At 46.5% G+C, this 24,181-nt stretch overlaps 1 protein-coding gene across 3 annotated transcripts in view; it reads right to left on the bottom strand.

The window, feature by feature from the left end:
* The window catches only part of ADAP1 (ArfGAP with dual PH domains 1), a 56,153-nt gene extending 40,353 nt beyond the window's left edge, over positions 1 to 15,800 (bottom strand). For 2 of the 3 annotated variants that reach the window (XM_063142915.1, XM_063142916.1), the window contains exons 1-3: positions 15,708 to 15,800; positions 6,133 to 6,263; positions 3,684 to 3,775 (exon numbers count right to left, since the gene is read on the bottom strand). In XM_063142915.1, the coding sequence (XP_062998985.1) occupies positions 3,684 to 3,775; positions 6,133 to 6,263; positions 15,708 to 15,792 (308 nt within the window). In that variant the 5' untranslated portion in view covers positions 15,793 to 15,800. Of the gene's footprint in view, positions 1 to 3,683; positions 3,776 to 6,132; positions 6,264 to 15,707 lie in introns of those variants that run through there. The other variant, XM_063142917.1, reaches the window with a different exon arrangement.
* Between the last annotated feature and the right edge of the window lie 8,381 nt (positions 15,801 to 24,181).

The following is a 24,181-nucleotide window of genomic DNA, read 5'->3' on the forward strand; positions in this document are numbered from 1 at the left end:
TGGGATCGAACTCAGGCCGTGGGGAGAGTTTCGGCTGCAGAAACTGTCGCTTACCACTTTGCGCCACACAAGGCTCTATTTTAACGGAAGGACATTGAAAAGAAACCAAAGTTGGCTCACCAGTCACACCAGTAAAATTTTGCCGCCATCATACAATTTGGATTTAAAATGGAGGTCCAGAAGGAAATATATTTTTCAGGCTGGACAGTAACACACAGGTCAATTTTCATAGGAGCCGCAAATTGCTGGGATCAAAGAGCCATCCCAGATGTTGTTTTATTTATTTATTTTATTTATTATTGGATTTATATCCCGCCTTTTTTCCTCCAAGGAACCCAAGGCGGCGTACGTAACCCTCCTCCTCTCATCTCCATTTTATCCTCACAACAACAACCCTGTGAGATAGGCTGGGCTGAGAGTCTGTGACTGTCCCCCAGTCACCCAGTGGGTTTCCATGACTAAGTGGGGACTAGAACCCGGATCTCCCGACTCCCAGTCCAACACTTTAGCCACTACATCATGCTGGCTCTCAGGCTTTATGGGGACAGGGTGCCTACGGGTCACCTAGGGCAGTATTATTGGACCAAAGTACACATGACAGAGACCACATGTGAGTGTGGAATGGACCACACACACTTGGGATTTCTGTTTGGAGGGGAGGGATAGGGCTTCTCCATGGCATGACTTCTCCCCCCCCCCCAATTGGGAGATGCCGAGGATTAAACCTGTGACCTTCTGCATGCAAAGCATGAGCTCAATCCCTGAGCTATGCTACAGTCCTTCCTGACCGCAGCTTGGAGGTACCCAGACCCACCCACCCCTGGTCTTATGCAGCACATTCTCCACCCTGCTCTGCTTCCCCCTTTGGCTCACCACAGGGCTTCCTGAAAAAGATCTTTACGAGGGTTCCTCCAGCGCAGCACAAATGTTTTAGCAAATACGCATTTAACTCATCTGCTTCCTTTCATACCCTTCAGAGCCCCGTGAGTGCAACTGGTTGGACTCTGAACAATGTGCTAGCGCTAGGGACGTCGGAGGTAAGCCGGTCGGGGGGTGGCGCTCAAGAAGCTTTCATCCACTCGGCCCCCGGACTCCAACTCACCTTCTGCTAGATGGCCCAACTTGGGCCAGCTGGTGGATTTTCTGCGTCTTTTAAAAATTTACGCAAATGGAGAGTTGCACAAATTTGCAGCCATGGGTTTGTGTATTGTGCGCCAAGTTGGGGCATAATTTGTGAAATTTGCACAAAGTTCAGCCAGGATTTGCACACGTCTCAGCTGCAAATTACACAAATCGTGCCTGCAATTTGTGCAAATCTCTATTTGAGCAATTTTATTTTAAAAAACGGAAATGGTTCCTGGATTTCCGGGGAAACTCCATGGCTTGGCCCGCAAATGATGGTTGCTGTTCTGCCCCAAAAGGGTCGGATTTCGCAACGACAGACATCCCTAGCTGGAATAGTGCCAGCCACAGGTTTTAAGAGGGCCCTTGGCAAGACAGCCTCAGCAATCCCCTCGCTCAAGGAGTCTACCTTCTCTCTGAGCTGCCTATCCTTGACTCCGGCCCTGTGTTTCAAATCTGCAACAAACTAGAGTAGCTTTCCCAAGCTTTCCCTCCTCCAGAGGGTTTGGACTTCAACTCCCATCAGTGTCAGCCAGCATGGCTAATAGTCAGGAATTCCGAGAGCGGCAATCCAACGCATGCTGAGGGCACCACATTCTGGCAGGCTGGGCTAGTCTAAGGCTTTAAGCCCTTTGCCTCCAGGAAAGTAGGGAAAGGCTCACTCCCGTGTACGCCTACTGGCGCTGCAAGGCCCTGGACCGCAACACAAGGGCCCGTTGACTAGAAGTGCAAAGATCAAGCAGCCTCTGCCAGAGGTTGGCCTGTTCCTTCCCCCGCCTCTTTTCTATCCCGAGAGAGGCTAAATAGGGTAGAGGAACATGAATAGCGTTCTGTCCAGAAACTTCCAAGAAGCTGTAAATAACTTACTGGGCTCAATCCAAGAGCGAGGATGGAATTTTTGCTGCATTTTCTACTCAAAGATCAACAGAGAGAGAGAGAGAGAGAGAAAGAAAGAAGACCATCTGAACCAGTGAAGCCCAAAGGATACCTGAGGATAGAGATGTGGTGCCATGCCTTCACTAGAAGAATCCTCTTCAGAGGAAAAAATTGGAGCCTCCAGAAACCACGGGGATACCACATCAGTCACTGAGACAAGACCAGGAGGAGCCTGGGCCATCGAGGGAGATTTATTTATTTAATTAATTTATATACCACCCCATCGCCAAAGCTCTCTGGGCGGTTAAAAACAGTGAACATTAAAAAAGTATACAAAATTTAAAGCCATCAAAAATATAAAAACAACAGTATAAAACAACAGTATCCATTTAAAAACAACAGTTCTGGAGTCCATTAAAAAAAAAAAAGTTAGCATATGTTGTTAAATGCTGTTAAATGCCTGGGAGAAGAGAAAAGTCTTGACCTGGCACCGAAAAGATAACAATGTTGGCGCCAGGCGAGCCTCGCCGGGGAGATCATTCCGTAATTGGGGGGCCACCACTGAAAAGGCCCTCTCCCTTGTTGCCATCCTCCGAGCTTCCCTCGGAGTAGGCACTCGGAGGAGGACCTTAGATGTGGAGCGCAGTGTACAGGTAGGTTCATGTCGGGAGAGGTGTTCCGTCAGGTATTGCGGTCCCAAGCCATGTAGGGCTTTATAGGTTAAAACCAGCACCTTGAATTGGGCTTGAAAACATATAGACAGCCAATGCAAGTGGGCCAGAATTTATTTATTTATTTATTTATTTATTACATTTCTATACCGCCCAATAGCCGGAGCTCTCTGGGCGGTTCACAAAAATCAGTGTTATATGTTTGAACCTTCTGGTTCCAGCTATCAATCTGGCCGCTGCATTTTGCACAAACTGCAGCTTCCGAACCGTCTTCTTCAAGAGAGGCGTTCCATCAGGTATTGTGGTCCCAAGCCGCGTAAAGCTTTATACAGTAGGTTAAAACCAGCACCTTGAATGGCTCCAGGTTCTTCCCTGATGGGCGATGGACGGACTCTGACTCTGGAGCAGAGGCTGAGCACCCCCCTGAACCCCAGGAGCGCCATCGCCTCAAGCGACAAGCTAGTAGGCCTCCTGTACGCAGGCGTGCTCACGCGCAAAGACGGTCTCCACAGGAGAAAGCAACTCCTTCTGAGTAGGGCTCTTGGTGTTATTGCATGAAATTGATTCTAGCAATTTGGATTGTTTGTACCGTCTTAAGCATTTTATGAACTTTTTTATAAGCAGTTTTGACTTTCATTTATAAATGCGGGCAATGCATTCTTTTTAAAAATTAATTAAACACATTTATGGGTTTTTTTTAAAAAATAACCTACACCTTTAAACTGGCATTTCTAAAACCTAAGACAATTCGATGGGTGTAATAAGGAAAGGAAAACAAAGGTATTGATTTCCCCTGCCACGTCCGGACGCACAGACGTTATTCGATAAAACTCCATGCAAGGCCTCCCCCAGGCCTTCCACGAAAGGCAGAGATTCTCAAGGCCTTTTTCATAAGTCAGGCTCCACTGAGGAATTAAAAATGTGGCAGATACAAGCATGCACACACAGACACACACAATTAAAGGCGGTGCAGTGGAACGCCAGCTTTTCCCCTGCCGCTGCGGCTATACTTACGCGCAATCGGAAAAATTTGGCTTGTAATAAAACGGTGGGATTTTTGATTCGTACGTTGCTTTCGATGCACTGTTTCCCGTTGAAGCCATGAACTACAAAGAGAAGGGGAAAAGAAGTCTGGGTTTTTGCAAGAGAGAGAGAGAGAGAGAGAGAGAGAGAGGGAGAGGGAGAGAGAGAGAGAGAAGAAACGGGGTGCCCAAACTCTATAGCAGCCTTCCTCAACCTGGGGCGCTCCAGATGTGTTGGACTACAACTCCCAGAATGACCCAGCCAGCTGGGGCATTCTGGGAGATGCAGTCCAACACATCTGGAGCGCCCCAGGTTGAGGAAGGCTGCTCTATAGAATGTATTTGAGCAGCAAAGATCTTTCTCAGCAACGTTTACTCAAACGATCACACCACAGATTTAAAAATGCAGATTTGTGCAAAAATTTCTCCCCTCCTACTGAAGGTCTGCTAAGCAAATTGATGAATATGGGCAGGGGGTGGGGGAACCCTTTGTGAATGGTTCTCTGATCAACAATCAACTTTTAAAAACACTGCTATGCTCACCTTGTTTCCTGAGAGATAAATCGCTCTGGGGTGGGTGGTGCAGCGGTTATGCAGGTTTGGATTCATTTAGAACAGGGGTGGACAACTAGTGGCTGTCCAGATGTTTGGGCCTACAGTTCCCATGGTCCCACACCACTAGCTATATTGGATGCAGCTGATTGGAGGAGGACCACAAGTTGCCTCCCATGCTTTAGGGGGACATTTCTGGAGACTTTTCAGCTTTGGGGTGATATTTACAGAGGTACAGACTGAGCTTAGGTGGAGGGCCCAGTTGAAACACCGCCAACAGACAGCCAAAGAACTCTGTTCCCACTTACAGAGACCAGATTTTAAAATAAGAATTATAAATAAATAAATCTAATGCCCAGAGGCAACTATTAAGGGTATTTCATTTCATTTCATTTATTATATTTCTATACCACCCCGCAGCCAAAGCTCTCTGGGAGGTTCACAAAAATTAAAAACCATTAAAATGCATTATACAAAGAATAAAAAGAAAGGTGTTTACATAAAACATGTAAATAGATAACACACACAGAGAGAGAGAGAGAGAGAGAGAGAGAATATCTATCTAAAAACAATTTGTTAAACCATTAGCCAAAGAAAATGATTTCTAATTGATTCATCTAACTGTTTAAATCAATTAAACATGGCAGCCTTTAGAAAAATGGAACAAACTCAGAAATAGCTGGAAGCAAAAGCTGTTTGCTGATGCATTTGGATGCGTGTAAAGGGATGGTGTGGAAAGGTAATTTATTAGTTATTTGCAGAGTCATCCTATGGTCCCTGGGAGAATGTCCCAGAGTACAGGACATGGAATAATGGGCTCAAGTTACAGGAAGACAGATTCCGGTTGGACATCAGGAAAAACTTCCTGACTGTTAGAGTAGTACGACAATGGAACCAGTTACCTAGGGAGGTTGTGGTCTCTCCCACACTAGAGGCATTCAAGAGGCAGCTGGACCACCATCTGGCAGGGATGCTTTAGGGTGGATTCCTGCATTGAGCAGGGGGTTGGACTTGATGGCCTTGTAGGCCCCTTTCAACTCTACTATTCTATGATTCTATGTCCAATTCCCCATCTCCCATGACCTCAAGAGGGGGAAATCTGAGATTGGATCCTTGCCTGCAGCAAAACAGCAGTCTCGGACAACCTCAAAGACGTCATGAAGGGGGTATTTCAGTGGGTAGGGAAGGCAGAAGAGGCCATGACCCACAGAACTTAGGGCCTCTCCATCGTCAATAAGGTCGGTCAGCTACGTGGGCTCAGAAACTCGCTGAGCTGAACGTTTTATTTTTAAAAAGTAACACGTCAACTCCATTGTTCCACCTTATTTGGCTCTTCCCGGCTGGGCATTGGGTAAACAGAGCCCTCTGATCTATAGGACTGCTCTCTTAATAGATTTATATCCCACCTTTTTCCCATCACAACGGTATCCTTTTAATACCGTGTCAGGGTTAGATGAAGTACAAAACCAACTTATCACCCTTTGTGATAAGAGTTGGAAGGGGCCTACAAGGCCATCGAGTCCAACCCCCTGCTCAATGCAGGAATCCACCCTAAAGCATCCCTGACAGATAGTTGTCCAGCTGCCTCTTGAATGCCTCCAGTGTGGGAGAGCCCACAACCTCCCTAGGGAACTGATTCCACCATCACACTGCTCTAACAGTCAGGAAATTTTTCCTGATGTCCAGCCGGAATCTTGCTTCCTTTAACTTGAGCCCATTATTCCGTGTCCTGCACTCTAGGAGGATTGAGAAGAGATCCTGGCCCTCCTCTGTGTGACAACCTTTGAAGTATTTGAAGAGTGCTATTATGTCTCCCCTCATCTTTAAAGACCCGACTTCTTCGGGTCTTTAAAGATGCAGCACCCTCTCCCTCTCGCAGGGGCACGTACCTCAACTTGCACATTGTCCCATTCATCCAAACGGACGGATTTCACTTTGCTGACATGTGGGATGTTGCGATGGTTCCCTGAACAATATAAACAGATGAACACCCCTAAAGTGTGGGAGGCCCAGTCTGGATCTACGAGTCAAAAGGAAACAGAATATTATTATTATTATTATTATTATTATTATTATTATTATTATTATTATTTCTTATCCGCCTCTCCCTCTGGATCGAGGTGAGGAACAACATTGAATACAAAAATATACAATACATCAAACTGATTAAAAACATAAAACCAATACCTAGAATCTTTTAAGACATTTTAAAATTCGACTGGGTAGGCCTGCCGGAAGAGATCCGTCTTTACAGCTTTTTTAAATTCAGAAAGGCTATTAAGCTGGCGGATCTCTCCCGGCAGGCCATTCCACAGTCTGAGGGTGGCAGAAGAGACGGTCTTCTGGGTAATACCTGTCAGCCTAACTTTGACTGACTGAAGTAAATTCTTCCCAGAAGACGTGAGTTTGCAGGTCGGGTTGTACAGGAGAAGGAAATCCCGCAGGTAACCTGCAGCCAAGCCATATAGGGCAGTGGTTCTCAATTGGGGGTCCGTTGCACCATTCACATATTCACCATTCATTTCTGGAGTCCACTGACGACGAATTCCTACCAGAAGTAAAATATACCATCCCTGAGCACCTGCATGATTTAGCGACTAGCTTCAGAGATGACTTCCCTGCACCTAATCCTGAAAACTCATGGAGAAGGAATCCTTTTGAATGTGGTGATGTACAACTAACAACTCTATCTGCGGAAGAGCAAGACGCACTTGTTGACGTGCCTTGTGATGATTCATTGAAATCATTTTTCAAAGAATATAGGCTGAACCAATTCTGGGTGAAGGTTTTTCCCGATTATAAGAAGTTAGGTGAAAAAGCTTTGAAACATCTAGTCCCCTTTTGTTCCACATATCTTTGGGAACAAACATTTTCGACATTTTGTTATGTGAAGAACAAACATAGAAATCGGCTCGATGTTGATCCAGATTTGAGATTAAAAGTAGGAAATATTGAACCGGATGTGGAAGGGATTGTTCGGGACAAAAAGAGGCATGATTTCTCCCATCACATTAAGGTTTAGTAGCTGCTAGACAAGTCATAATTTGTTCAATTGTAAACTAGACATTAGTAAAATTAAATTCGTCTTTATATTCCTAACTAAATCATTGTCATTTTTGTGTGGTAATATCACAAATTTTATGGTCTGTTTTTTAGTATCCCTAAAATCCTTTGCTTATTAGGGGCTACCCCTTATTTTCTCCAAAAAATTGCTTTGCACAGGTAAGTACCATAGAGATAACAATTTTTTCAAAAGTAGGGGGTCCATGGCTTGGCATTTCAAAACAACAAATGCTCATCTGCAACAGGAAGCCCTTTTATACCCTTTCCTGTCCAGGAGTATCCAATGGACAGCCAGTGTGGGCGGAGTCAGGAACGGAAGGTATTTCACCAAGAGTCTGTGACCTGCAGTTCAGCAATTCACCACACGGGGCAGCAGGCTCCTAGCCAACAGCTCCCGATCCACTATATTTCATCTGCCGAATAATGTACTATCTTTTTATAATGAGAATATACCCCGTTTTTTGCAGGGTTTTTTTTTTTTAATGACAGCAACAACAGAGTGCCTCATTTTGTTTCCAAGGGTTCAGAAGCTTTAGTGCCAATGGCTGGCTCTTGCCGCTTCTGCACACAGTTAATTGGCTGAACCATAAGATCACCGTGAAGCCGCAAACCATCGCGCTTCTACGCACCTCGACGTTTTCAAGTTCAGGACCCCAATTTTGCAGCGGGCGATTATGAAAAGGAACCACGCGGCTCCGATGCTTCCGGTTAATAGGAAACCTCCACCACAGCTCACAGAGCCCAAACGGCGCTCAGAACAGAAGATAATTAAATACGCCGTAAACCGTGACCCCTGGAAAGCACTAATAACAATCCAGTGCGAGAGAGAGGGGTGGGTGTTTTTTTTTTTTTTTGCCAATTGAAGTAATTAACTCAGGAGAACGCACATCGGGACCAGGTGGGTTCCCACCACTGTGCACAATTTCCAGCTTCTGAGTTTGCGAAGTGTCGTATCTGCAGCTGCTGAACAGCGTTTTGGAAGAGTAATTTCGTACTGCTGCAGAAATCGCATATATAAGGTTGTGTTTTGCAGAGCTAGCAGGGACGGAACAAGGTATTTTGCTGCATGAGGCAAAGGACAAATTGGCACCGTCCCCCACCCTACGTCAAGGGAAGGCCTGGTTGGACATATGCCGACACCCAGGCCTCAGGAAAAGAGCCCCCTGGACCTTCTCCATCACTGCAACTGGCTTGTTCACTGGCCTCTCGCCCTGGCCCAGACAACAGTGGTGAGGAGGAGGAAGAGGAGGAGGAGGAGCAGATGCCTTCTTGCTCTCTGGCTCTCTGCCAGTTTAGCAAGAGAGAGGTACCCACGATGCACTCCGATGCATTGTGGGAAATTAAAATGGCCACCTTCCGAATTTCTGGGGCCTCCATCTTAAGAAGGGATTTGCACCCTGTCAAACCTAGAGCAAGCCGTAAGGAGATTTTTAACAGACCATTGACAATCACTGAGCCGATCTCTCTTCCTTCCTTCCCCCTACAAAAGTTTTAGATTCTAGCTATATCTAATTTTATCTAGCTTTTAAAGATAAAAAAGGACTACGAAGGGTGACTACTGTTTTCTTTGGTGCTTCAGAAATCATAAAGGAATGACAGCAAAAAGGATGTGAAATTACTCTCTTATTAAAGTAATTGAGGAACTGGGGTTGATGGAGGATTTCAGAACCTCGCTAGATTATATTAATTATATTATATTATTATATCATAGAATCATAGAATGGCAGAGTTGGAAGGGGCCTAGAAGGCCATCGAGTCCAACCCCCATTTCATTTCTCTACCGTCCAATAGCCAAAGCTCTCTGTGCATTTCATAAAGTAATAAATTCATAAAGTAATAACATACAAATATAAGGAGACAGCTTAAAACACAGCATAAAAATTTATATATATAAAATTTAAAAGCTGTTTGTCTCCGGTCGGGCGCCAATTTTGTTGCATTTCTACATTTGGCCCATGTGATCCAATCACATCGAATGCAGAGACGCAATGGAATTGACCTGTCCACACACACACACACACACACCACCCGGGGAAGCTAATGGGAAGGAGGCAGCCAGGTTTGTGCAGCTAATCATGCAGAGATGCAGCAGGCAGACCCCCTCCGTCTGCAAGCATTTCGATCACGGCCCGTCTCAAGGCAGGCTGATATCTCTCTGCCCGTTCTCTCGCAGCACAGCGTGGCTGAGGAACCGCTGCTCTGGGAGCTGGACACGTTCGCTCCCGGCAAGGCAAGGAGAAGCTCAAGGAGGTCATAACTGCAGTCTGATTCACGCTGTGCCCTGCAAGGTGACACTCCTGTTAGGTTATTAAGGTGATGCAGCAGTCTCCACTGAGGTGAAACCGTGCTGTTGGAGCAGAAGTGCAGGGCAAAGAAGAAGAAGGCGACTCCGTGGTAGCCAGGGCTCACCCTGGTCTGTAACATTCACGATCAGCACTACGTGGTCAGAGGCAACCCCACTGAGATTGAGAGGGTGGATCACGCTTGACGGGGGCTCATCTCTGCCCTCATTTTTAGGGGCATTTTTTAATTCTGTCCTCAAGAACTCAAGGCGCTGTACACCAGCACTCCAGAACTTCGGGGCAGAGAACCAAACCTGATCGTCTGGAGGCCAAATCCAGCCCTTCAGGTTTTCCCAGGAGGCCACGCCTTTCTTTTGGCCCTATCTCCTTTGCAAGCTATCATTTGGATAAAGCATCTGCTCTGAATGCAGAAGGTCCCAGGTTCGATACCCAGCATCTTCAAACAGGGCAGCAAAAACTCCTGCCTGAAACCCTGAGTGCTGCTGCCAGTCAGTGTTGACAATATTGGGTTAGATGGACCACGGTCTGACTCAGTATAAGGCTGAATGTTTCCTCCATTCCATTCAAAAAGGTTGAAATGCCTCTCCTAAGGCTTACGGATTTTCTGCATAAGGCTTTTGACCCACGTCTTTACCGGATTCTTTGCGGGATTAGGGTCAGCTCTTTTACACGTGTTCCCCCCCCCCCGAGTTTTCTTCCTCTGTCTTTCTACACATTCCATCACACAACCACTAGGTGGCACTGTGGTGTAGTGGAATGGCAGAAATACACTAGGCTTCTAGAACGCCATTGAGAAAAATACCAGGCTTTCCTCGTTGGTGGGGGAAGCAATAATCGTGGCAAAACACAGGAGAGGCTCTGAATGATGACAACATCATGTAAAGGACCCACAAACTAATGTGAGTGAGGAATCACTCACAGCACAATAAAAGCCTTGTGTAGAAAGGCTCTTAGTTACTAGCAGTAAGGGTTTAAAACTAAAATACCCTGGTATTTTAGCACCACCCATTTTTCTTTCAGCCCTGCCCACACTGGAATGCCCCTCCCATTTCTCTGAAATGGAACCTGACCCTTGGATTGCAAGAGATTCTTCACCCTGGTGGACATGGTGCTTGCTGAAGGCCAAACCACAGTGACATTAAATGGGTCACTTATAGTTGCAGGGATCTTTTAACAATTTATTTATTTATTTTGTTATATTTATATACCACCCCATAGCCACCCACCCAAAAAAACAGTCATTTCGCACGGGAGGGAAGTAACCATTGGTGTCAATGGAAGCTTCCTTTATAAGCTAATGGCAATTTGTGTGGGGGGGAGTTGTTCGTCCTATGCTGTGGGAAGGAGAGGGTTAAAAAACACCTCCATGTAGCGCAGTCCCAATCCTGATCAGTTTTAAAAAGCATATACGCAATGCAATAGGGTGAGTCCTGCTTAGAGTAGACCCATTGAAATGAATGGGACTTGTGTTAGGCATGGTTAACTTAAGTCCCATTCATTTCAACGGATCTACTCTAATTAGGATTCTGTTGGATTTTACCCTATGTGTTTAATGTCACGTGTATTTCTGAAAACCTTGGGGATCTCCGGAACGTGCCACTACTTCCCTCTGGTTTCTCAGTACCCTTCTTTTGTCTACATAGTCATCAGCACTCATCATAGGAGTTTGCTTGTAGAAGGACTATGATGAAGCAGCAACCTCTGAACATTTGGGAGCTTTTCAACACCGGTATTCAAAAGACGAGCAAAGTACTGTATCACACTCTGTCATCAGCCTGTTCTTAAGTATAAATAAGGCATCCAGGCTCTCAATGAAACATAAACTTTCCTCCTCACCACAAAGTAATTTATAAATAAACACTTGCCCAGTCACCTCTGTTAAGTATCCCAGTCATCCCATAGCAACCAGTGAGGCTTTCCAGAAATTAACCATTTTTATACATTAGCTCCAAACTGTTAGCATAGACAGGTATGCTGGTAGTCAAACTAGTATGAGCCGTTGTGGATTAATCACTTCCAAGAATTACACACACAGAAAGCATTTGTCCTCCAGTGCAGACGCAAATACATTTTCATGATGAATCCAGAAATACTTTGGAGAAGACAGACGCATGCTCTACAAATGTTTTGAAATGCTTATAGTCAGGCTGGTATAATCCTTTGGGATCTAATCACTTCCAAGGATTACAAACACACACACACACACAAAGCATCTGTCCTGCAGACACAAATACATTTTCATGATGAATCCAGAAATACTGTAGAGAAGACAGAAGCATCTTCCACAAATGTTTGGAATGCTAATAGTCAAGATTAGTCAAATCCTTTGTGGGCTAATCACTTCCAAATATTACACACACAGAGAAAGCATTGCTCTTGCAGACACAAATACATTTTCAAGATGAATTAAAAAAAAAAAATAGAAGACAGAAGCAACTTCCACGCCAGACTATTTTGCGCCCTAGGCAAAGTGAGCTACTTTCACCCCACCCACCCCCAAAAATGCCAACTTTGATTTTCAAGAACATATGTTTCCTGGAAAAAATAAGAAGCACAAAACTTTAAACTAATAAATTTATTTTAAAGTGCAAGAAATACGTCATGCCAATTATAGCAAACAAATTGGAAAGGAACGTCTATGGGTCTAAAATGCATTATTTAATAGGAATATCACCTCCAAATCATCCCCCCCAACTCACACACGTGCGCACACACACACTCAGCATCACTCACTCCAAACAAACACACCGCATGAACACATACATTCACTCAAAGACCCCATGCACCCCATTCACTCATACATTCTCTCTCTCTCTCTTCTGGGCACGTTCCGGAAGTCTGAACGTGGAGCCGCACCTCAGCATACCTGGCTTCAGTTCGGCTGGGCGGGCGCAGGGCGCCATCTCGCCCGCCCATGCCCAGCTGAATCCTTGGGCCGGCCAGGCTCACAGCCAACGCGCGTGAGTCCTGCGCTGTGCCCAGCGCCCCTCTTAGCTTGGCGCTCTAGGCGGTCACCTGAGTGGCCTCTATGGTAGCACCAGCCCTGCTTCGACAAATGTTCTAGAAGAACCTGTGAAACTGCCTTATACCGAGTCAGAGCATTCATCCATCTAGTTCAGAATTATCTACACCAATGAGTAGTTCCAATATTTCAGAGAGAAGTCAATCCCATCCGTACCTGGAAATGCCAGGGACTGTGCCTTTTGCAAGCAAAGTCTGTGCTCTACCATTGAGCTACGGTCCTTCCCTAAAAACAAAGTACACTTCTAGTCCTCACTGTTCTAAATAAAGGGCTGATTTAAATATGAAGCTGCCTTATACTGGATCAGACCATGGGTCTATCGGAGAAAGACTGTAACTGAAATTGCCAGAGATTGGATCTGGGACCTTCTGAATAAAAAAAGTATGCTCCATCCCTGAAGACACAAATCTGTCTAATTTTATTTTTTATTAAGCCTGCATCATTTGTGTTCATTTGGTTTTAAGATACTCGACCCACGGCTTACCGTGAATCTTTAAAAAGTTAACCCAGTAATGGCGCTAACTAACAGCACTGTGCTGAAATGTTCTTAGCTGAGTTTATTTAACCAGATGAGGAGCAAAGTCCAGCAAACCATGTGGTTATCAGAGGCCGTTGCCAACAAAGAGCATCGAGTTGTTAAATTATTATTTTATAGACCTTAGCTGGAGCAGGAACACTCAACAGCCAGGGAACTCCACCTAATTTTTATAGGGAAGGCGAGGCACGGCAAACACAACGGCACACAATTTCCGCCCGTCTGAGGGTTTAGTTGGTTAGAAGGATTTTCATAGAATCATAGAATAGCAGAGTTGGAAGGGGTCTACAAGGCCATCGAGTCCAACCCCCTGCTCAATGCAGGAATCCGCCCTAAAGCATCCCTGACAGATGGTGGTCCAGCTGCCTCTTGAAGGCCTCTAGTGTGGGAGAGCCCACCACCTCCCTAGGTAACTGGTTCCATTGTTGTACTGCTCTAACAGTCAGGAAGTTTTCCCTGATGTCCAGCTGGAATCTGGCTTCCTTTAACTTGAGCCTGTTATTCCGTGTCCTGCACTCTGGGAGGATAGAGAAGAGATCCTGGCCCTCCTCTGTGTGACAACCTTTTAAGTATTTGAAGAGTGCTATCATGTCTCCCCTCAATCTTTTCTTCTCCAGGCTAAACATGCCCAGTTCTATCAGTCTCTTTTGTTGGGGTCTGAAACCATGAACGGCAAACGGAGCAGACTAACCTTCCCCAACCTGGCGCCCTCCAGGTGTGTTGGATTACAACTCCCATTTATACCTGTGCCATCATGTTTGGGGATAGTAGGAGTTGTAGTCCAACAAATCCAAAGGGTGTCAGGTTGGGGAAGATGCAGGTAGACAATCTGAGGCCACGTTGAGCTGCTATAAAACAGCTTAATGGTTTCGTTCTCATCAAGATCTCTCTCTCTCTCTCTGTCCCTTTGTTTCTTTTTTTGCCCTGGCAAGTGCTCACTGCTTCTGCCCGCCAACTCCACCGATTTCAGCAGGCGTCTCCTCCGTTACCAGGATCAAATCTGCACTGCAGTTCATGACAGACAAGTCCCAAAGTAGCATCTGCGATGACATCACCACGGAGAACTCGAGGATGAGAGGGAGGGAACGGGAAAAGGGGTGTCTCTGAGCGAAGAGGACTCCCCCCGTCTCTCCTCATTTGCGGGGTGGGGTGGGGTGGATCCCGACCTTTCCCAAAGGCAGGAAGGTTGCCAACTTAAACAAAAAAAACCCAGCACCTGCGCCTTTTACACCTCTTCGACCGGCAGACCTTGGGCAGGGATGCCAGCCAGCCTCTCGGTTTCTGCAGATCCAAGGGGCGGACAAAGGGGCAGAAGTGGGTGAGGCGAGGGAGCGGCTTTGGGGGTTTCCTCCAGAGAAGTTGGCAACCTTCGCTGACACCCATCTCCCTCGGTGGACAATGGGCTATGTGCCTCCTTACACAGGACGAAGATCGCTCAGGACATCCGAAAGAGACCTTTCCTCACCCAGTCACCCTGGGCTCGCATCCCACCTTCCCTCTTCTCCTTCCTCCGAGACAGGGCTTGGGATGGCTCCTCAACTCTGCCACCCCCCTCTCTATTACCTTCTCGGGGATGTATTACAGGGGTAGGCGCCCCCATTTCTCCCAGGAATTTTTGGGGGGTGCATTCTTGGTTACAGAGAGCCTCCTTCCTCCCATTCCTTGTCCGAAACACCAAGTCCAGCAGCAGCAGCAGCTGAGAGCTTTCTCCAAATCTACAAGCTACCGGTTCCTCTTTCCTTTCAGCGTCCTTTCCCCCAACCCGGAACCCTAGAATGGGAGACCACCGCTCCCATTCGCCCCAGCCAGTTGGGCTAATGCTTGGGGACAATGGGGGCTGTAGTCCAAAAGAGCTGGAGGGCACCAAGTTGGACTTGGAACCTCAGTTGAAATAGTGTTAAGAAAGGGGGGGGAATGGGGGGAGAGGAGGGGAGGGGAGCTTCACCGCCCCCCCAATTTACAACCCTATAGGCTCAAACACTGATCCCTTTGACACATGGGGGAGAGGATGGGAGGGGGGCTTCACCCACCCACCCCAATTTACAACCCTATAGGCTCAAACATTGATCCCTTTGACACATGCATCGAGCCCTCCTGAGCTCCAAAAGCAATTTGATTGGGATGGGGGGGGGGGAGAAAAGTTGAAGGGGGGAGGCTTTGCTATGGGGGGGCTGTAGCCACCCTAAAAGTTCTAGGTGGTCACCCCAAAAGTAGGAGGGCAGCTCCATCTGCTTTGCAGGCCTTTTAAAGACAAAATTGTAAGCCGTTTGTAAAAAAAAACCCAGTAAAATAAAATAGGGGGGCAGAAAAGATTTAGGGGTGCGGCAACCCCTTATCACACACCCCCAGCCGCTGAGTGTGCAAAAGCCGAGCAGGTGCCTGCCATGCCCCAAAGCAGAGCTCACTCCAGATGTCCCTCTCCATCCTCCAAAGAGAGGGGGGGCGATCGACCCCACCCAAGCAAAGAGCCACCCATCTTGCGACACCCCCCCACCCCACCCCGGGGGGTGGGGGGAAGAAAAGAAAAAGGCACTTTCTTACCGGGAGCATCACAGTCGGCACAGATGTCGTTGCCTTCTTTCTGGAGCAGCGCTAGCAAAGCTTTCTTGCTCCTCTCTTTCGCCATGGTGGGGGTGGGGGGGAGGGGGTGTCTGATCCTGAGCGGTGCAGGGGCAGCGGTGGCGGGGAGGGGGGGGTTAGTCAGCTCACAGTCCGCTGTCCGTCCTCCCCTAAGCGGTTTTCATGGAGCTGAGTTCTGCTCTGGAGGAGGGGAGGGGTTGGAGGACTGCAGGGCTGTAGATGGGATGGGGAGGGGGGGTTGCTTCATTTAGGAACACCCCCCACCCCGCTCTGGGGGAGGGGGGGTGTCTAGCAGCCCTTAGGGGTGGGGGCCAGGAGAAAGGTGGCGCCTCTGGTCCTCCCCTGCCTTCAGCATCTCTGCCCCCAGGGCTCCGCCAGCCAGAAGGGGAGCCCCTCTTTGCCCGGGGGAAGGTTCCGCCTGCCTCCAGCCCAAAAGAGCATTGCACCTTCAATAAGGCAGAGAGGAAGAAAAATCCATCCAGCGGTTCTCACAACCACCTCCCCGAAGAACCGAGTTTGGCCCAAGGGCGACCCCCAGTGGCCGCAGCCGCTTCCTGCAAGCATCAGCATCTCTATCCCGCCCCAGACCAGAACCTCACTGGGCTAGTTTGCAACAACGGATAAAAATACAATATACATCAGAATGAAAATTCTAAAAAAAAAAATTAACATGGGGGGAATGAAAAATGAGTGTTTTCGCTCGTTTCAGGGCTTCCTCTGTGAAGTGCTAAAGTTGCACAAAGCGGTGGATCACGCTCACACAACAGGATCGCCAGAACCCATCACTTGCGCAACAGAATCTGCGCAAAAAATCATTGTGGGCGTAAGTGGCCCATGGGATGCCGCCCTATGAGGCTTGTTTCTGACATTTTCACCCCTGGCATGGTAAATGTCAAGCCATGGAAATTAAGTTTAGACTCACAAATGGCACTTAGTGAATTTTGAAATCTACTGGGAAATGCCAGAATTTCCTGAGATTTCCCCCTGTGCCTCTTGAAATCTTGAATGAAAGCATTATTTATTAAAATCTTAAAAGGCTGAAGTTCAACAACTTTCTAACCCATCGATTCTTGCAACTAAACATAATTTTTTTAGGCCTTTATGAAGTCACTTTAAAAAGGACGCACCAATCATACACACAGTATAGACAAGAGGGGGACAAAAGTACTACAACTCCCAGCATTCCCCAGCCAGCCACGCCGTGTAGGTCATACCCCAGAGACAGAGAAAACCACTGCTATAAGACCTGCTTCTAAACCTGCTGCTGTTGAAATAATACACATTCGTACACTTTTAAGGGAAATGCGCTACACCATAATGTAGCGACAGGGCTTTTAAATTCTGGTCAGTTTAAATCAGTACAGGTCTGGCATGCCTCATTACACAGTAAACTATTATAGAGCAATCATGTCCCACATCCAAAGGCCCTTTCTCCTGGAAATGACTACAGCGTCATCATAGCAATGCAGAACTGAGCGGGGAAACGGAGAGATCAAAGGGGAGGGGCTTTGGGGGAAGGGGTGGAGCTTCAGGAGGGAGGGGGTCACCCTGACGTCATCCATTTCCAGGGGGTGTCCCAAGAGGCAATTCAGCTATCAGAGCCAAACCAGCTGCCCACCTCTGGCCTATGTAGTTCTCAGTATGCTGCTGAAATTCATCATTACTTAGAATGGGTATTTAAAATGTATGAATGTATCTTGGTTTAAAAAAAACCTTGAGCTTCCATGGGTGTTTATAGATTCTCTAAAAAAAAATCATTTTTTAAATCCAGTTGCTAAGCAATCCCTCCCCTCTTCCCACATGCCATGTCCCAGGGGGCACAGAGAGAAATTTATACCTTGCCATAAAATTAAATAAAACGCTAACTTCAGAACAGCGAGACATTGACGAAGATCAGTCAATATTAACAAGGATAATTTCAACGAAAAGAACCGTTCAGTTTTGAGAATCTTCCCACTAGGCAGTGACGATTCACTCGGCAGCCATTATTTTATTTATTACACGTTTTTAGAATGATGTTAGTATGTTTTAACAATATATGTTATGTTTTAATTCAGTTTTATGTATTTTACCATTTACTGTTGTTTTCCGCCTCGATCAAAATGGAGAGGTGGGTAAGAAATAAATTCTATTATTATTATTATTATTATTATTATTATTATTATTACTACTACTACTACTACTACTACTACATTTATATCCTGCCTTTTTTCTTCCAAGGAATCCAAGGCGCTTTACATAATCATCATTATCCTCTTCACAACACTTGGGCCACTGCAGCTAAAGGTGACTCATAGATTCAGCGTGCCGCTTCACCTCCTTCTGTTCCTGGACAGGCTCAAAGCAAGACAGCTGGCATCAGTTCCTGATTTATATCACAACCTCTCTTTTCAAAAAGGGAAAAAAAAAAAGGCCAGCGGTTAGCCAACGCCGATTATCACGGAAGCCTTCTGCATCAGGAAGAGCAGAGAGGCGAGCTCTACGCAGGAGACCACGCAAAGGGCCTCTTGTCCTGGAAATCACGCCTGCCTTTCGCTCAGTTCCAGGCATTCAAACTCTTCCTGTTCTGAGGCGCAACCGTCCGGGAACCGCTCCTGGAGGCATTAGAACGGATCGATTCCAAGACCACGCGGCCTCTTCGCTTCAGGGAACCCAGAGTGCAATTAAGCCAGACCGTGTGTGTGTGTCTGTCTGTCTGTCTGTCTTGCACGTCCCTCACTGAGCAACAAGGGAACGGATCCACCAGCGCACGCAAGTGCCAAACATTTTGTAGAGCGGTGTTGAATCTCAGCCCTGTGAGCCAAAACTGCCCACCGCAATCCAGCCTCTGGGATGCCCCAGGGGACAACACCCTCCTCGCCCTAGTCCCACTTCATGTCGCCCAGATCATTTCGTGATGTCCCAGGGTTGCTGTGTTTTTTCCCCCACATTCTGAAATGTTGAGATGCCTCACTCAAGGCTTCGTTACAGGCAGTAAAAGCTTTAAAATAAAATATGCTGGATTTTCGCTCCACACACTTTGCCTAGAGCTCCATCTAGGCCCTTGAGTGCGTCTCTGAAATTAAATTTGGCCCCTGGGCTAAAACAGCTTCCACACCCCTGATGTAGAATCATCAAATTGGAAGGGTCTTCGTAGGTCATCTATTCCAACCCCCTGCCAATGCAGGAAATGCACGGCTGTGCAATCTCTGGGCTCTTCTAAACGAGAGATTTATTGCACTCTCGCAATTGGCCACACACAGCAGTTTTCAGGTCAGTTTCATGATGTCGTCCACAACCAGGACATCTCCTGCGGAACTCTCTGGAAATCACGGGATAAAAAGAACCACTTTCAAAGTGGTAATAGTCGGGAAACAGCGGAATCCTCCACTGCTAGATGGTGTCATCTCAACAGAACTAAATGGAGGGGAAATAATGCAGCCCATAACAATTGCGGCAAAAACTCAGGAAGCACAAAAACTCCAGGTAAACATGATTTTCCTTAATGTAGAGATGCTCTTAGCCAGTGCTGAATATTTATTTAATAATATGCTTATACCACTTAATATCCTAAAATCCCTTAGGGGAACCTAAGCATCAGGTAACAGGTGAAGGAAAATTCCCTTCTCTACCTGACACCCCGAATTGCTGCTGTCAGTTAGAACAGGCAAATATGAGACGGGGAAGTATAAAGCAGTTCCCTACAAAGGATAGCACATCAGTTTCTTTGGATTGCAGGGCTACCAGCCAGATATGTAGAAATCACCCAGGACTTCCCTGGGAGTCCTGCACATTCCCAAGAGAGCAGGTCTGCAAACTAGGGGTGAAGAGGATTGACGAGGAGAATGGTGCTCTTCACATCAAGTCAAAAAATTATACCGGCAGCTTCGCAATGATGCTGCAGGTTTGGGGCAGTCTAAAGAAAGTCATTAATAATGCAACCTAATGAGGCATGGGGGCAGAAACACCCATAATTTATCACTGAAGACTGAGGTCATTGTGGATCGATAGCCATGGAAAACGTTGCGGAGGTGAGTCAAGGAACCTAATGGGGCTGATAAAGACCAGCTGCTTCTGTTTATTCGTATTACCATCGAAGTGCCATTCAGAGTTACGCAGTGCAGTGGCGGCTCAGGGTTTTTGAGAGCCTGTGAGCAAGACATCATCAATGGCCCTCCTTCCTCAATGAGTCCTACTTCCATGGTCACCAGCTCCTCCTCCTGCTCCTCCTCCTCTTTCTCATCTCTAGGGAAGGGGTGGGAAATTGGAGGCCCGGGGATTCCAACTGAGGTCCCAATTCAACCCTCTGGTATTTTGTGTATCTTTGACACTGCCCCTTTTGCCTTCAACCTGGCGTAGAATCCAGTCTCTGAGAGATTCCCGGAAATTGAATTCCACCCTTGGGCTGAAAAAATCTGCAGGGGCAGACAATGAACATCCTAAGATGTAGGCAGAGCCCAAATTCAGGCCTCCCAAACTGGCTGGGGAGAATGGGAGCTGCAGCCCAAACACATCCAGAGGGCCCCAGATTGTGAAGGGCTGGAAGAGAGTGTTGGATCTTCTCAACCATGCAGCTCGCTAGGTGGAGTCCTGGTAAGTCCCTCTTCTTTGATCCAGGGTAAATGAGAGGAAATGGTAATGAAGGCGAAATCAAGATCATAGAATCCTAGAATAGTAGAGTTGGAAGGGGCCTATAAGGCCATTGAGTCCAACCCCATGCAGGAATCCACCCTAAAGCATCCCTGACAGGTGGTTGCCCAGCTGCCTCTTGAATGCCTCTAGTGTGGGAGAGCCCACAACCTCACTAGGTAACTGGTTCCATTGTCATACTGTTCTAACAGTCAGGAAGTTTTTCCTGATGTCCAGCCGGAATCTGGCTTCCCGTAACTTGAGCCCATGATTCCGTGTCCTGCACTCTGGGAGGATCGAGAAGAGATCCTGGCCCTCCTCTGTGTGACAACCTTTCAAGTATTTGAAGAGTGCTATCATGTCTCCCCTCAATCTTCTCTTCTCCAGGCTAAACATGCCCAGTTCTTTCAGTCTCTCCTCATAGGGCTTTGTTTCCAGACTCCTGATCATCTTGGTTGCCCTCCTCTGAACACGCTGCATCTGCATCTTTCTTGACGTGTGGTGCCCAGATGTATGCCCTTCTGATAACCTGGAATAGTAGAAAAATCCATCTATCCTGTGTCAATTAAATCTAGAGGTCAACGTTCTTCTCTCAACTTTAGTCAATGATGACGGTGTTTGTGCGTTCCTCTAATCACGCGCAGAGTGCCTTCCACGCTCCAGCAACGAAAGACGACCAGATCGCACCTCTCCAGTAACCGGGCAGTGAATGAGCAGCTTTTGCAGCTCAGGACGTGTGACTTCCAAACAGGCCCAAGTGAGTCCGAATGCAATTTCTTCTTATGCGTCAGACCTTTGTACGCCCTTTTAGTCTTTCACCCAGAGCGCTCAAACGCTGACGCCGGCACATCACGGAGAGAAGCGCTCTGAATTGCCAGAGATGACACCATTTGGGAAAGCGAAATGGCATTTGCCCACAACTGGCAGCTGGCCTGACTCATTTGGATTACGTCATTTGTTTCATTGAACCGGCGCGGGAGCCGGTGAGCAAATGGAAACGTGATACGAACATGAGCTCATTGTTTACCCTTGCCCTAGTACGACTGTCAGCGAGAGACCATCTCCTCCAGGATAAAATTAATCAGACGCAATCCAGTGGACTCTTATAGCAGAGGGGGAGGAAAACAGACCAGTGAGACAAATAGTCTCCTCTTTGTGGCTTCACCGGAGGAAAGGGGAAGCACGTGAGTCCAGAGTTTCAAACATAGTTTAACGTTACATGAAAAACAGTCGAGTGTGACTGAACCATAGTTAAGGGAAACAAACCATGGTTAAGCAATGGCCCATTGTTGACGTAATGCTAACCCAGGGGTCCCCAAACATTTGGGTTCAATGGGCACATTTAGAATTTTGTGCGAGTGTTGTGGGCGCTCGCACAAAATGGCTGCCGTGGCGGGGGGGGGATTCGTCCACTCATAAAAATGGTTACTACGCTGTGCACGGCCAGCCACAAAACATTCTTTTCTCAGAAGACAAACTGGTGAGACTAAAAGAAAAGTAACTTGCCCTAGAACCTAAGTAAAAAGCAGAGATGCGGCCTGATGCACAAAAACACAATTCCGAACCCAAATAAAGGCCCTGTTCAGACGACACGCTAAGACACAGTGGTTAAGCACTCTGAGCTAAACATTATGGCTTAGCATGTTGTGTGAACCATTCCTAACTATGCTGGCTACATAACCTCAGTTTAAACACACTCACTACCCATTTGCTGCAGACGGGTTAAACAGCCTAACCATGGCTTAGCGTGTTGTCTGAACAGGCCCAAAGATGACATGGGAAGACAGCACTTCATGTTGTAGAATGCCAGCCTCCCAGTTAAAACAACATGTTTTTAAATTAAAAATAACATCCTGATAAAATAAAAATCAGAAGGGGCAGGGAGCCTGGCAGTCACAAGCTCTCTATGTGCACCTTGATAGAGAGACAGCATTAAACCATAATTTAGCGCTTTGTGAATAAGCTTCAGGATTACAAGTCTCTCTCCCACATCCATTTCTTCCTGTGGCTCTGCTGTGACGAAACCAGAACCATCCCCTTCCACTTTTAAATTAACCAGAGTTTCTTGTTTTGTCCAACTGGGGGAACCCTGATTTGTTTAAACTATGATTTGCTAAGAAGCCATGATCATAAACCACGGTTTGACTCTGGCCTGTTGCAACAAAACAGAGTTATCCCCAGTTTAGCCAAACAACAAACTCTGGCTAGCTTAAAACAGGAAACGGATGCTTCCTGTTTCTTCCTAGCGGCTGACCTAGAGGAGGAAATGGGGAGAAGCGTGTGGGCCCAAGTCTTCCCATGGCTCCTTCCTGTAGGGTTCAACCATGGTTTAGCATTATGTTCCAAACAGGCTCTATGGAGTTAAAGTGGCTCAAGTCGCCGCTGCTGTTCCAGCCCTTCAAGAACCAAATATTTCTCCTTCCATAACATTTTCAATACCATTTGTCCCTGTGCTTTATCTTAAGATGTTCCAAATGGTGCAACTAATGGATCTTTCCCCCCTAGCTGACTTGGGACAGCATGTTAGCTATTTCTCTCCATTTATTATACAGGATAAGATCTAGCAGACACCCTGTTGAGAGAGAAGCCACCATTGTTGAACCAACGCCTCCGTGCCGCCACAAGCGCCTTAAGGTTTCCATGATAGCCTGAAGCGAATTCTCAGCATAATATCCAGAGAGCAAGAAATGCCATTTATCTTCTTGGGAGATTATTTTCATATTTTCAAAGTATTGCTCACTTTGTGTTCCAGCCACAAAATCTGATGCAATCGCTTCTGCATCATATTCATCTCACTAAGGACTGTTTCACACAATACACAGAAACAAATCCAGGGCTTGTATCCAGCGTGAGTCCAACTTAAGGCCCATTCAATCCAACAACTCTCCTGTTTGCTGGTGTGATTTTAACCACCGAACAACCGAAGTTCTCTGGTTGTTGTACCATACATTAAAAACACTCAGCACAAACATTACAAGAAAACAAAAATAAATATAAATAATAACAGATTAAAATCAAGATAAAATCAGCAGCAAAGAATAAAACCATTACAACGTCAGTTAAAACTGGCAGGGGAATGGAATGCTAAAAGCAGTAACAACAGTTCTTAAAATGCCTGGGAGAATGAAAAGCTCTTCACCTGGCATTAGAAAGATTACAATGTTGGCACCAGGCGAGTGTCTTTGGAGAAAGCACTACATTATTATTATTATTATTATTTATATAGCACCATCAATGTACATGGTGCTGTACAGAGTAAAACAGTAAATAGCAAGGCCCTGCCGCATAGGCGTACATTCTAATAAAATCATAGTAAAGCAATAAGGAGGGGAAGAGAATGCAAACAGGCACTGGGTAGGGTAAACAGGCAGAGGGTAGGGTAAAACTAACAGTATAGAGTCCAAACAATAACTGGGAGCCACCACCGAAAAGGTCTTCTCACTTGTCGCCACCTGCCTCACTTCTTTTCAATGTCCTGAATCCATTTTGGGTAAGTTTCGGAGCCAACCAGAACTCTGAAACCATCTCCCCAAACCATCTTCAGTGTTCTCACTGGTTGTGACTCAAAAAAACAGAGTGGACTCACAGCCTCGTTGACATCAGAGTCACCAGCCCCCACTGATACAAGCGGTACGTATTATGGCTAGAATCCAGCTCAGTCCCATTTTAGCAGATAAAAATCCAAGGGCTTAAAGCTATCTTTTAAATAGCCCAGGTGTGCTCGTAATGCACCAATGGCCTCCCAACATTATTGTTATTTATTTATTTATATAGCACCGTCGATGCACATGGTCTGGAAGAGAATTCCAGGCATAAGGAGCGGCAAG

Source organism: Elgaria multicarinata, chromosome 17, assembly GCF_023053635.1.
Source record: "Elgaria multicarinata webbii isolate HBS135686 ecotype San Diego chromosome 17, rElgMul1.1.pri, whole genome shotgun sequence".
In the NCBI taxonomy this organism is placed as follows: domain Eukaryota; kingdom Metazoa; phylum Chordata; class Lepidosauria; order Squamata; family Anguidae; genus Elgaria; species Elgaria multicarinata.